The 14,416-nt window shown below is 43.8% G+C and overlaps 1 protein-coding gene across 1 annotated transcript in view; it reads left to right on the plus strand.

Moving 5' to 3' along the window:
• Positions 1-14,416, plus strand: part of unc80 (unc80, NALCN channel complex subunit) — a 41,944-nt gene that overhangs the window by 9,171 nt on the left and 18,357 nt on the right. The window contains exons 8-22 of the mRNA XM_086972895.1: positions 56-402; positions 630-1,003; positions 1,238-1,467; positions 1,647-1,898; positions 7,335-7,511; positions 7,749-8,210; positions 8,562-8,707; positions 8,916-9,197; positions 9,534-9,703; positions 9,912-10,673; positions 10,835-10,981; positions 12,524-12,679; positions 13,038-13,352; positions 13,484-13,869; positions 14,114-14,278. Coding sequence (XP_086829021.1) covers positions 56-402; positions 630-1,003; positions 1,238-1,467; positions 1,647-1,898; positions 7,335-7,511; positions 7,749-8,210; positions 8,562-8,707; positions 8,916-9,197; positions 9,534-9,703; positions 9,912-10,673; positions 10,835-10,981; positions 12,524-12,679; positions 13,038-13,352; positions 13,484-13,869; positions 14,114-14,278 — 4,371 coding nt within the window. The remainder of the gene's footprint in view (positions 1-55; positions 403-629; positions 1,004-1,237; positions 1,468-1,646; positions 1,899-7,334; positions 7,512-7,748; positions 8,211-8,561; positions 8,708-8,915; positions 9,198-9,533; positions 9,704-9,911; positions 10,674-10,834; positions 10,982-12,523; positions 12,680-13,037; positions 13,353-13,483; positions 13,870-14,113; positions 14,279-14,416) is intronic.

Raw genomic sequence — 14,416 nt, forward strand, 5'->3', positions numbered from 1 at the left:
CTTTGTTGTTGACTCAAGACAATAATTTTTATTCTGCTCACATAAAATTTTGTAGGAACTGTTCATGACCAGCTCGATTTAGCCATGTCACCAGTTCTACACCGGCCGAAGTCCTCGCTAGGGTTGCGTACCGAACAGGACCTTGGGTCAAATCCGCTGGTAACAGTCCCGTTTGGGTCGATGATTCGTGGAAAGAGTCTACCTTCTATCCATATTGACGTAACTACGCAGTGCGATATGGCTACGCGAGACGAGCAAGACCGGCTCCGAGATGAAGTGACGCTCCGACGCGAGCGCCATAATTCAAGCATGGAGCATCTTCAGAGGCCAAGTGTCGCGCCTCCGACCATCACCGTCACGGAGCATTCGCCAGTCTCCTCTATGCAGTTCCTGGTCAATCAGGTACGCAGCCGGCAATCTATTACTCAAGAGATAACGCCTAATGATAGGCCAACAAGGTATACATTTTCCCTAATAACTCGCAATATTATGTTATTTATTTCTGCTTCTAGTGGTATGTCACGCTTATTCAAATTCACTAATGTTATCATACTCATAGTGATGATGATGTTCATACTACTTATCGTGTATCTTTAAATAATCTACGTATTTACTACATGGATAAACAGGAAAGCGGTGATTCGCCGAAAGATGACGAGTCCCATGAGCCACTCGACGACTGTATCAGCCGAGGAGTTGCGTTTTACCCACCCTGTCAGCAACTGGGCATTACCCGCTCGCAAACCGATTCTGATATCCTTTATGCGCTCGAGGGGCTAGACGAAGCGTCCGGCTCGACGCACTACATCACAGCAGATGGACGGATTCACCTGCAAGTTGTCCTCAAAGCCGTTCATGCCGTCACTCTGCGAGACACTGCGTGTTCATTACGTGTGTGTGAAGCCATCCTTGATATACTTGAGCAGCTGCTGCAGATGCACGTTTTACTTGGCCCTACCGCGCATGGACACGGCAGTGCACAACAGGAAAAGACCAGAAAAAGGTTGAGTTAAGACTTCTTCTAAGCTCCGTATTGTGCCAGTTTATTATATTGTGTTGATTATAATATAGACAAAATAGCATCAATTTCGTACTTCTGGCAATAATAGTCGTAATTAATTATGTTTGGGGATATATATTGGATCTATCAGATTTACCACTAAAGAGTGATAAATGAAACAGCCTAGAAATTGACCTTTATTTTTCACTGGTACCATCACACCCGCTTCACTAGCAGCCATGAAAGTGGAGACCCCCGCGGAAGCGGTACAGGCTGTTATTCCGAAGAGGGAGCCGGTAGTTTATCGTATAAACAACAGCATGAGCGCCGTCACCGCTCATCGGCTTCTCGCGGAGGAAGCCAGCGGGAGAGCGAGCTGAGTGTTCATCATCTTTTCGCGGACGTAGTGCTCAGGGTGATCAAACATCTTGGTTGCCCCCATGGTTGCGGAGAGGGACACCGACAGGGTATGAACGACATAAATTACGCTTTCGTTTGACTATTGCTGTAACGCTGGAGTTCGCACAAGCCCAAGTACTGATGTCGTACACCTCATATATATACGTGAGATAGGTCGATCCATATGCTTGGACTATGTCATACTTACTTGGCCTTTATAACGCCTTTTGTTTTGTGCTGATTCCAGGAAATGCTGAAGAAGTTCGCGCCCGCGCCCAGGAAGTTTTAATGAAGCTTCACGACGACAACGAGAGAGCGTTCGCGAAGTTCGTGCGAGACATGACTGTCAACCGCGGTCTTTCCGAAATCGTGGACATGTACCACTCGCTGCTTGGGTTCTGCCAGAACTCGACATCCTTACTCTCACCGACGACGCAGATGAAGCGAATCTCAACGTCGACTGCAGCCAGCAATCAGGATAGCGCTTCCGCCAGAACAGGTCCGTGCAATACAATACTGGCGTCAATAGATGCGCGGTTTCATTTTTTACTATGTTCCAGAGCGAATTCAATTTAGCGGAGGCGGACCTTTGTAGAGGAAACGGCATTAACGAATTCATGTTTATAAATTATCTACGACTACTAAAGAATACTTTTGAATTTTTATTTGACAGCACATTGTCGAGAACTACAGTGCACCGCGATTTGAGTTGGGCAAATATAATATGATTGTGCCTGAGAACGGCATTTGTTTCAACGTGTCTATATAGAAAACAAGAGGATTTTCATATATATATATATATATATTTTTTTTTATGAGGCTATACTCACTGAGCATCTCATAACGTTAGAGTATTTGTATAATTCCGTTCAATGTTGTGACCCGTCGGCTCTTGCTTTCAGTGAGCCTACCCAAGATAATAACGAGTTACGGCGCAGAGATGTTCAGCTCGTTTAGCAGTATATATTCACACACCGAAGGTGAAGTTAACATGAAACAACTCTGTACATACGTAGCATATGCGCAGAGCTCATTTCCATATATCTATTCTATCGTTCTTATTGCTATTATGAACCCAGCACAGACTACACGCTGTGACGAAACCATTAGTATATTAATAACCGCACCTTCGAAATTATCCGTATCACGACTGTGTTTAGATTTAAATTAATCGAATAACTCTACCTATTGTATGACACTAAACACAACCATACAAGACGCGGCTACCCCCGGCCACTAAGTCCTGCAGTTCATCCTTTGCCTGACTTTTCTTCCTTCTGTTTACCGCACCCGTAGATGCGAGCGTTATTTTTTGCTTCTGTGCTAGATACAAATCCTTGAAATGTTACCTTCTCCAACCGATTCCAGCAGCATTTAGAGAATATCTGTAGACCCGGTGTTTCAGCAGCCCTATTGCCCGAGGGCCATCCTGGTTGACCTTAACAACAGCCTTGATCACTGACTTTATCGATTGCTTTCTCTGACCCATTGCACTTGACCTATCCTATTGTAGAGCGCTAGTTAGATACTAGGGGATAGAGGAGTGCCGCAGCTGCTGAGTGTTATATAGATATAGCAAGTATAGAACAGAGCTATAATTGATTTGTACCTAGGTAACACATACAGGTTTCTATAGTGACGGACCAGCATTTGGTAGAGAGCGCAAAAGGGGCAAGCACATCTTTAATATGCCATCTCGTTTACTAATAGAGTTTACTAACACTAATAGTGTTGATAGAATATAGTAATAGTTTTTTGTTTACACGCGTCTATGTGAAGGGCACAAAGTAACGATATCAGCTTGGGTTTACTTGTTAACTTAAGTAGCTGAGGCTACTAGCACTAGCTATTGCCCATAGACGATGCAATCACATATATAAAGCTATAGCATTCTGTAATCTACCGGTACATCTGTATATCGTCTGTGGGTCAACTGATAGACCTACGGTAAAATAGAATGCAATTAAAAGGACTTTCAAGGCCAATCGGCCTTTCTTGGGTAAATTTATTGAAGATAACGAACAGCACCTGTGCTCTCTACTAAACCTACCTACATAGATACACATGTGAGCACCAGAAAATTGAAATCAGGGTCCTCATGCAACACATGAGATCGATGCATAATAAGTAGTTTGAATAGACTAAGAACTGAAATAAGGCCGTATTACATTTGTTAGAAGGAATCTATGGTGCGATTGAACGCTCCCAGCGTTTGCGAGAGAAGCAGCCTAAAATGGCGACGGTGTTGTCCTTAGTGGCTTGACTCTCAGTTCCTCTGAAATCAGGTTAAATACGCCAGTAGCTGCCAGGCACAAGATCGTAGTTGTAAATTCTTTTACGTACGTTCGCCATTTTTCGGAACTTCTCAGTGTAGTCCAGCTACTTTGAAAGCCGTCATCAAGCTAACCCTGATCGCGATTTACCCTTCTAGGATTGCTTACTCCGGTCCGCCTATCGGCGAGTTGCAGGAACAGCTTTTCTTCAGGCATAGTCAACCTCAAAGAAGGTACATCGGTCTTGCATGACCTCAGTGTGTCTCCATTTGCATTTCTATCTTTTGTCACTCATTGACATTATATGCAGGTTTTATATTTAAATGTCGCGCATTATCTCTTCTTGTATCCATATTCTGAACATATTCCTCATAGTTTATCTTTTTTTGCTTCATTTGTATATATGTTAAAGCATAGGTGTTACTTTACGAGGGCGTTTCATCCAAAAATCTGTAAATTTCCGCATCGTCCTTACAATCAGTTCAGACATAATAATAGTATATATCCTCGTTTTCATCAAACATGCATTTCATATACTGACATTAAAGTATATAATATATAGTGTACTTTTTTTTATGTATGTAGTTGAGTTTACTGATTATTTCTTGTTGTACGATTGTAATCGTATTTCCTGCTACAGACCAGTAACATCATCAAATACTACCAATAACGAGCTTTTCCTGTCGACTGCTATATAATGGGAATACATTCTTATTAATCATTCCTAAGTAGAACGTTCACAGACTGTCGAAACTGTTCCGCTTAATTGCGTCCTTTCATTAAAGCTTTTCGGCCTTGTTAATTAGCTAGTTGATACTAATATAATAATAGAAAAATACTGAATATACTATTACAATAATATGTTTAGATAAATGCTTATTTCTGCCACTGTAAATCTTACAGGTTGTTATGATTAACAGTCATTAAGGCTGATCTGCCCCTGTGTCGATTTAACCACAAAATCATTTACTTTGCCGGGCGATTAAGCGAGCCGCTGTAGATCTGGGAGCAGAACATTGATACCGGGTTTCGTCTGTTTCAAATTTCAAAATCCGCGGTTATTTCTGCTGTAATCAGATTTGTCAGTGTTGTTGCTGCGGCAGCGGCGGCTGTTGTTACTATAATAATTAATATCATTATTATTATTATTATTGTCATTGAGTTTTGTCATCGTCTTGTTACTTTCTGTTCTTTTTTGGCGATTCTCTTGTTTGGTCTTCTTCAATTTCAGCTGCGATGTCCCCTCGGCAAGTACAAAGCTGCCGAAATAGCTTCTCGAGTATATTCCACCCTGTACAAGGTACATCACCGGGTGCAGCCAAGTGGAAGGACCCTGTGAATACAGATCCCCCGAAAAGTATCGAAATTTATACAAACACCAAAAAAACTATTCGGCTTGATCTATTTATTTTTATTATATCTATTAAACTTTTCTCGTTTCTAACTAACGGCACTTAAACTAAATAAACTTTAATGTAATAAACGAACTTGATAAATCCCCACCTAACCTATCACGTAGCAAACGCAATTACCTTATTGCTTGCAACGTACCTAAAATATGATTTTCGTGTACCTGCTTTCTATGACATGTCGCAACCCTGCTTCGCGCGACTACATCCCGCAGTCACCTCTCAGCTGCTGTATTCTACCACACCGTATCCATTATAACAACCAACTAATTGTATGATAATGGTCACTTAATATGTTTCTAATCAGCTATCCATCATTGTCACGGATTGAGCATCATATATCACACGCTTGTATATGTCTATATTCCATATAGTATATACATATTAATAAACACGCTGTTTATAACTATAAAATGTTCAAAATAAGTAGAGTGGAGATACTGATCCTTCTGAGGTTTTTCTTACGGGCACAAATTCTGAATGATGCAGATGTAGCCTACGTTGGAGGGATATCTAGCTTTTAGTTCTGTTTGACGGTAAATAGTGACATTAGAAGTTCAAAGTACATACTCATCGTGGTCGTATGTAACCTTATCCGTAGATGGTTCACCACTTAGCGAAATGTACTACAATTATATCAGCACATATCAGTCATCTCATTACATAATGTCGCTATACCATGTCGTTCTATACGTTCATTATCCATAAACTCCCTTCTTTTTTGGACAACTGGGCTACTTGCGCCGTTTCAGAGAACTTTTTATTTCTACCTGCGCAACTTCATAGTTATGAACCACCGCCATTGAGCAAATTGATTCCGCTGTCTTTTCACAGTACTGATAGTACGACATGTAACAATGGTATGAACTGTTGATAGATAAGGGGGTAAGACGGAAATCGCAGGTCACTTCAACGATCCGAGGGCTTCTTGGTCCGATTGCAGAATGACGTCGCTATGGATTACTTAGCAATAATAAGAAATCGTGGTGGCATTCGTAGCATCAAATCTAAACTCTTTCTTTGTTATATGAACCGCACCAAATTAAACTAACATGCTTCCTATTAAACCTCTAAAATACCTGGGTCGTGAGATCGCTGTGTGGTACATGCTAACCAGACTGTTAGTGTTTACGTTAGTAGTAGTTAGACTAAATAGGGAAACTGTTTGTAACAAACTGCCGCTTAATTCACACTAGCTGACGAGGCCGACTGTAATGATGTCAACGGCGACCTTATTTTCGAGGTCATATTCACAACCCGCACATCGCTTTAACACGAGTCCGTATGTTGTAGAAAGGTACTTTTACGCACCGATGTGACGATGACCTTGAGGGCCGTTATCTCAACGGTAAACCGACAAGGACATCAGTTTACCGAATGGCCTGTCAGACCATGATTATTAATGACTGGTAATGACTACTACTGATGATGGTCTAGTCAATGCGTAGACCGGTCGATCAAAATAATTGATTTGATTGAGCTCAGTGAGATTGATTGTTGATCATTAGATTTGAGTTCATCGCTGATTTCCAGCCTCGGTTCGAATTATCAACGATGACCTCAACCGCATGACATTTACGCGCACGTGGCTGCCGGGTTAGGACTTGACGCGGGGCTGTTTGCGTGTATCGTTCAGATCTGCTGCAGCTACATGATAAAGGAAACGAAGAAATAAAAATGTGTTTCTTGAACAAGCGACGGCACCAAACCTCATGATTTGTTCAGGAGCCACTAGGCACGACTTAAATGTGTTTCACTTACTCAGTGACCGTACCTAACTCATATACGTTAAATATATGCTATTCAACCCATATAATAACGCTCCTATATTTCTATATATCGATACTTATCTGAAATATGCGTGTGTGTATGTGTAGAACTCCATGCTGGCAAACTGCAGAGAAGCTTTCTTTCGGCGTGACAATTCGTTACCCCACAGCCATTTCCTGTATAATTACAAAAATATAGTTGCGGCAAATTATTTTAATACAAAACTGCTTCCGATTTGTAAACTGTAACTCGAATTACAAGAGTCTATTATCCACGCATCGCTCCGGACCATTTACGATTCTTAGAATTACCTCTGGACACCTCACGACTCGTTTTCAGATCAAAAGTTCTCACAGCGAAAGAAAGCGGTTTCCATTCTGTAAGACAGTCTATTCATCATTGCTCGCCAACCGCTTGCACTCCCTGATCAAATCATGGCCTTGCAGGAAATCTGATCTAATCAAAACGATATACAAATTGCAGGATACGCGAACAATTTTGGAGCCAACCCTCGCTCGATCGAGCACGTCGTGCTCAGCTATACGTTCAAGGCGATGGCCACCAGACTCGCCAGGAACGCCAAAGAACTCAGGAGTCAGGAGAACATGAGTCTATACTGCGACCTCAGACAACTAATCAATTTCATTCACGAAAATCACGGTGAGAACCTACACTTATGTAACCACTGTATGTGGCAAACAGGTTACGTTTCTTATGTTGTAATATATTTGATGGATTGAATTGTTTTGATGTAACAGTGTGCCGTGGTTACCACAAACACAGAGAAAGCAGTGAACCTATTTAAAATTCGCATCTTTCTGGCTCCAGAAGCATTGTTAATTTGAATACGCTTTTGTGATTTGTTATGCAAAAATAATATCATGTCTGTTTCGCTAGGAGGGATTTTCCGTCGAGTCGCATTATCAGGGCTGTTAGAGAGCGCAGAGCGCCCTAACCAGTGTTCGGGCAAAAGCTTTATTCCGGGAACGAGAATAGTGCGGCACGCGTCCCGGATCATGGACGCCCAGGAGCAGAAGGAATCAGAAACTTTGGCCGGCGTCAAAGTGGGAGATACTAGTATGATTGTCGTCGATGAGACCGACAAGGCTGGCCGAAAGAGCTTCTTCAAGAAGAAGTCCACGGTCAAAAAGGTTCCTAGCTCACAGAGCAAGTTCGACGAAGAACCTTCCCTTTCCGCGGGCTCCATGGCCAGCGTGACGCCGCAACAATCACTCAAGCTGATGAAGACACTCGGACCCCGCCTGAGTGTCGGCCCCGATGGTAGCGACACCCTGTCGCTCGGTGCCAAGCAGAAAAATCCTTCCGGCTCGAAGCTGCAACTTCTAAATTGGTTTAAAGGTTTATTAGTTATCGGCCAGTAACCTATACAACCGTGTCGACGGCTCCGAGATGCACACCCACCTAAACGAAGTGTTGCTTGCCCAATTTTTTATAATGAGACATAGAGTACACTCCAGAGGAATTATGTATGTGTGTCCATTGTCCTGTTCATAGACTTCGAGCTCTTCATATTCGAATATGCAATTTTTTGAATACATATTGCAGCGAACAGGGTGAATATAAACTACAATAAGAAGTATGCTCCTTTAAGAAAATTATTGTTTACACAAATGCATCTCGAACTGAGGCCAGATTTTTCAGTTTTTCTCCCGATTTCCTCATTTTGCTGGTTGTGTTGACGTTCTGCAGGCGGTTCGGGCATGACCCCAGTTCCGTCATCATCACAGCTCGTGCTTGACACCGACGATGACCTAGACGGAGATACCCTATCGTTTAAATTTAAATCTAAAGGCAAGGGTGCAGTCAGTAAGAGTTCGTCCGCCGGTTTGCTTAAGGTGAGGATGCCCTAATTTTCAAGTAACATAAATTCCAGTGAGTGCCATTCGAATTCACTTACGAACTGGAGTAGTCATGTAGCATGTCTTTGAAGTGCTCGTCTGCATAACAATTTATTTTAAAGTTCTGAACTGTGAATCAGTCAATCTATTCATTTAGCGACATTAATGATGACCATGCTTTGCGTTGGTTCGTTTCTTTTATCAGGCCAAAAAACGAGTCGAGGAGCAGCTTTCGAAGCTGGGCTTCGGTCGGACCAAGAGCAAGCATGGCGGTTTCGAGGAGGTGGCTGACTTATCGCGACGGAATTCGTTTGATTTAGACAACAGCCAGGAGAGTCAGGCCGCAGCCAGTTACTTCGTTAAGGAAACCCGACTCGTCAACATTAAGACGGTCCGAGATGGCATGCTTCGGTTCGCATTTCTGCTTGAGGCCTGCAACCCTGGGACTATACCTGACCCACCACTACTCGCCGCAGCACTAGACCTGGTCCGTCGGGCGCGGCGTTTAAGCTTTGATGAGGACATGTCTTCAATATTATCGCGTGAAATTTTCTTATAACATCATAAGACATTGCGACGCATTGCTTTTATCCGAAACCTTTTCCATATCTCTACGTGGATTATTTCATAGGATAATTGTATCGTATTTTAAAATAAGTCTTACGAAAGTAGAATATGCTTATGCCAGCTATATGGATTAAAGTTCGTGTTCAGTTTATATGCCTGTTCAGACTGAATTAGGATCATTATAATGATTAAAAATCTAATCATGGCAAACACTCGTGCTTGTTATAGTTAATACTCCTTTTTTATGTGTTTGCAGAAAGCTCCCGTCGTTTCTCGCGCAGCGCTATTTCTTGAGTGTGCCTACTTCGTCCGGAGATGCAACAAAGGCCTTTGGCCCAGCTGGATGAAACTTAATCTACCGCTCTTCCGCGCTAGTGGCGCCATGAGCGGCGGCGCGGGAGGACGGAGTCAACCCGCCTTACACAGGTGAAAATAATAATAAAGACAACACAAAATAGGGAAACATAGAATTACAGGCACGCGGTTTTGAGTATCCAAACGGATTCCCATCTAAAATATTGGTCGATCAACGTAGACGGTTCTTTCACTAGCCCATGGCGAATATTTTAAAAAAGGTCATGGATGGATATTGCCCATGACGTATGTCTGTCACGTATGTTGCGCATGTTTACAGGATGCACACACTGCAGAGAGCTGCGGGCAGGATGTTCCATGAATGGGCGGAAGCTATAGGTGCCCGACTCGAAGAGCTCATCGGGGCAGACGTGAGCCCCTGTGGACCAGGAGCGGGTACAAGTGACGCGGCATCCACTACCACGACGATGATGGTCGAGAGCTGGGACCAGATGACGTTCGACGATGCTAGACGCCGTCAACTACGCGTCGAAGACGATGAGGAAGACTTCCTTGACGAGGCGTCGATCTGTAACCAGCGCTGCCCGTTCGCCCTGCAAATGGCGGCATGCCAACTCCTGCTGGAAATTACATCGTTCCTGCGAGAGACGTTCCAGTGTCTGCCGGCCAGGGGAGGTCCGTCACGGCAATCGACCCGCGGCGAGCGCCAACCGGGAGCCCCTATGCCGATAGGTGGACCTCCGGCCGGCTTTCAGTCACACAATGCTAACAGGAGATGGTCTATGGCTTTGAGTACGCTGGGGGTGAGCCAAACCTCGGCTCACAGTCTGATTTCGCTCGCGGAGCAGACGCAAGCAGCCCATCCGATGGCTGGCGTAGGTGAGCGAAGGATCAGTTTTGTGCTTCACGAGGCGGACGCCGAGTCTGACAACCAGTCGGACCATATGGCCGGCATGGCGGCCGGGCTCCTCTCCTTTCAGCAACAGCACCTGCATCAACAACAGCAGGGCGAGGGAGCCGCCGGGTCAGTCGCGGATCGTCCGCCCGCTGGACCCGGTCAGGCCAGGCAGGCTAGACAGAGGTGAGCTAATAATGATTGAGGGGCTGAAAGGTTTCAAATGCATCTGCAGCATGAGACGTATCCATAAAGGGTGAGCATATACATACACAGTGTATAGTGAATGTGTAGTACTAATGCGATGATAATATCTATTCACTCAACCTTAACTTTTGTATTAACAGAGGCAGCAGACCAAGTGGCAGTGGTATCGCTGGATCAGTTGCAGCAGTCGCGGCTGCCAGCCACCTGCTAAGAAGGGGTCACCACCAGTCGAGTTTGAAGCGTTGTAGCCTCAAATTGAAGAGACAAGATCGTAAAAATCGCCCTAGGTGAGAAGCGTTGCTGAATGCTTGAACAAGAGTACCTATTCTCGTCTAGTAAAAAGTAGCTCTAATATTACATATGTAGACTTCTTCCATACCTGTAATTAGCCATAGACGTTCGAAGCTAGTATAACGTATAGCTCATAGGATGTTTTCTTCTGCAAGCGTGGTAATGAATCGTACTGACCTGTTAGAAGTGAATCCGGTGGACTGTAAAATTTACCAATTTCTGAACTGCGGGTTGCTGGCAGACGAAATTCGGCTGGTAAACACTCCAGTGTCTTAGAAAGTTGCAAGAAAGAAGCATGCAAAAGAAGAAACATTTCCTAGTCTCCAAAATCAGCCTTCAGTGGTCTAGTTTTTGTTCATCGAAGACCACAGTGCTGCGGAAATACATCGAAGCTTGATGAAGTCATAAGTCACGGAGGCCTAAAGCGAAAACCCAGTACGGTAGTAGGATAAGAGTTATCAATGATGCAATGCTTTCAAAAATGGGGGTTCGAACGGACCAGATATCGGAACGCGGAGAATAAGAATACATTATTGCTTTTGAGGAGACCTTTTGTGAAAGCAGAACTTGGAGTCTAAGGGTTTTATTAGCCAAAACTGGTATTTAATATGTAGCGTGTCACAGCAACATACCCTAAATACCGAAAATGCAGAAACTAAGCGAAAAATGTGTCCCCGTCGATCGAGTGCAGGCTAGTTTGAAATGCATGGATTCCGTATGCAACTTGCGGAACTTTAATTAACCAAAAACTTGACAATAGCTCCACCATAAAAGAGACATGGTTCAATCTCTCCGCAAGCCAGAGAGAGCTCAGGCGAAATAATGGCGTTAGCCTGGAGGGAAAGCGAGTTCGGTGGCAGTATCGTTGCGGTACTTGCAATGATCACCCAAAGCATCTGGTATTATGAAGTACTCGCCGAAAATAAAACAGTGAATGCAGTGTGTTGTCTCGAGTTCTTCAAGAGAGTAATGCACAGTTGGCAAGGTAATCGAAAGCACGCCGGATATTTGATGGCAATGCTCGACCTCATTACCAATTAGTTCCTAGATTGAGCATAAGAGTAGTCAACGTTGCCTTCAACCTGAACAAGAGTACCTATTCTCGTCTAGTAAAAAGCAGCTCTAATATTACATATGTAGACTTCTTCCATACCTGTAGTTAACCATAGACGTTCGAAGTTAGTATAACGTATAGTTCGTAGGATGTTTTCTTCTGCAAGCATGGTAATGAATGCTCCAAATCTAGGTCCGTGTAATCACGGGGCTTTCCATGCCCTCGAAAAGTTATCGGCGACCAAATATAGGCTAACATCGATTTATGGGAACGCAAATAGTAGGTATATATGGCTGTCCAGGAAATACCAGAGTGCTGGGATAAGTGTATTAATTATAAAGAAGAGTAGATTTGACATATCGTGAAAAATCATTATTTTAGCCCAACGCGTTCAAGAGTTATTAATTTTCAAAGATCACGGGAGTCGCCCATAACGCCCTAATAGTAGTTCGAACCCCGAATTTTTGCAACTCTTCTTTCACAGATCATCGACATTTGCCGCTAGTGATGAGGATGCTGAGGAGATGCTCAGACGGACGGAAAGCATCAAGTCGCAATCGCTGCCGCAATCACAAAGGCAGCAACGTAAGGTCAGCGCCGTATCGGACCGAAGCGATACGAGCGAGCGCGCTGACATCAGGTATTATCACATTCAGTTTGTTGTTGTTTATTCTATCATGTTTGTACAGGTCGTTGTACCTGTACAAACATGATCTGTCTCGCAATCATTCTTCGGGCGAGTCTAGCAGTAGCAATTGTGAGTCCTGATCATTGCGCTAGCCTTTTCTGTTCCATTCGACGGCACCAGTATCAACGCAAAGTAAGGTTTAGTATGTACGTAATAGTTTCTAACTTCGGCGTTTGCTTCGATGGCCAGTCTGTCATTTGAGCAAACGTCGAGCTTAACGCTTTCATCGCCCTAGCGCGTATACAACCTTCGATATGGAAATGTGACGATTCTGCATGCAATTTTTTTATGCTACGTATCTGGTACATAGTGGAGGAGAGGAATCGCCAGGTGTTCTAAGCGACGACCAGCCCCCGGATAGCCCGGCAGAACATACTCAGGCTGGTACGGGTGGTCCAGGGGCGGGAGGTGGGGGCGGTGGCACTGGACCTTCATCGACGGTTCATGGCTTACCAGCTTCCGGCGGCGCTGGACATGGCGGCTTGACATCATCAGCCGCGCAACTCGCTTCGGGCGACAATAACCTCTCCCAAAACCTCCCCTGGATCAATGCCATCATTGCGATACAGAAAACACTTAATTTCACCTGTCAGCACCAGGGATTTTGCCATCCGCGTTGTTACAGGTACGTACTACACCGCAATTGTCCCCTTCAATACTGCAGACATTAACTAATCGTTTCTTAGTTTAAATTCATCTGTTCGACTAAATGAACGTATCTCTGCCTAACTAACGTATCTCGTGGTTGTTTTATAGGCGACAACTGCGAGCTTGCAATAGGTTAACAAAAAGTATTAGAAAAATATACGGCGACGACTTTGGTCTCACAGAGTGCTCGACGGAAGACCCTTGCCCAGCAGCCGGGATAGGGGCCGAAGGAGAACAGAGTATGGATGATAAAGAACTCAAAAGCAAAGAGAAAAAGTTCAAGAAAATTATCACCGGGCCGAGCTCACCGCTTCGTCGTAAAACTAGCATTCCCGGTCACCTTTACCAGACCGACAAGGGGGTAGGCGCTATCGCAGGCAGCTCTGGCCGAAGCGCAGGTGGCGAAGATCGCGTGCTTGATACGCCTCACCTGAGCGGGGCCCGTTCGCTGCACAGCTCCACCACCTGTCTTGTGCACGATCTCGAAATGGGCGGTGAGTAACCGCTTGCTTTTCGCGTTTACTTTAGTCTTTTGCCCCCCACAGGCTTTTCAATAAATCGAAATAGTTTTTCCACTAAAAATAAATCATGTCGGTTAAAGCATAAATTATATATATATATATATATATATATATATATAACGGCACAAATATACCTTCTTTAATACATACACGTTAATAAGGAGACAAAATGCTTCGGATGTTGATGTTCTTTATTTTGATCCCCTTCAAAATGTAGCGGAGCCGTACTTGAAGCAGTCTGGCCAGTTCGAAAAGAAAAAGAAGGATAAGGAAGAAAATCCATTATTAAAATATATAAAAAATCAAGTGGTCAACGTTTTCCTGGCACCTATGTCGCTTCTCATAGAGGGAGCAGTCATTCTTAAAGAAGACCATTTTTTTGGTAAGAATAAAAACATGATTCGTTTACTGCTGTAGGTAGCATAGATGATCTGCGGACTTAATATTGTAGCAACACACTTATGTATAACTATATAATTTCAAATAGACGCTGTCTTACCTACACAAAAAAATTCACTAG

This window comes from Varroa jacobsoni, unplaced genomic scaffold (genome assembly GCF_002532875.2).
Source record: "Varroa jacobsoni isolate VJ856 unplaced genomic scaffold, vjacob_1.0 contig00578, whole genome shotgun sequence".
NCBI lineage: Eukaryota > Metazoa > Arthropoda > Arachnida > Mesostigmata > Varroidae > Varroa > Varroa jacobsoni.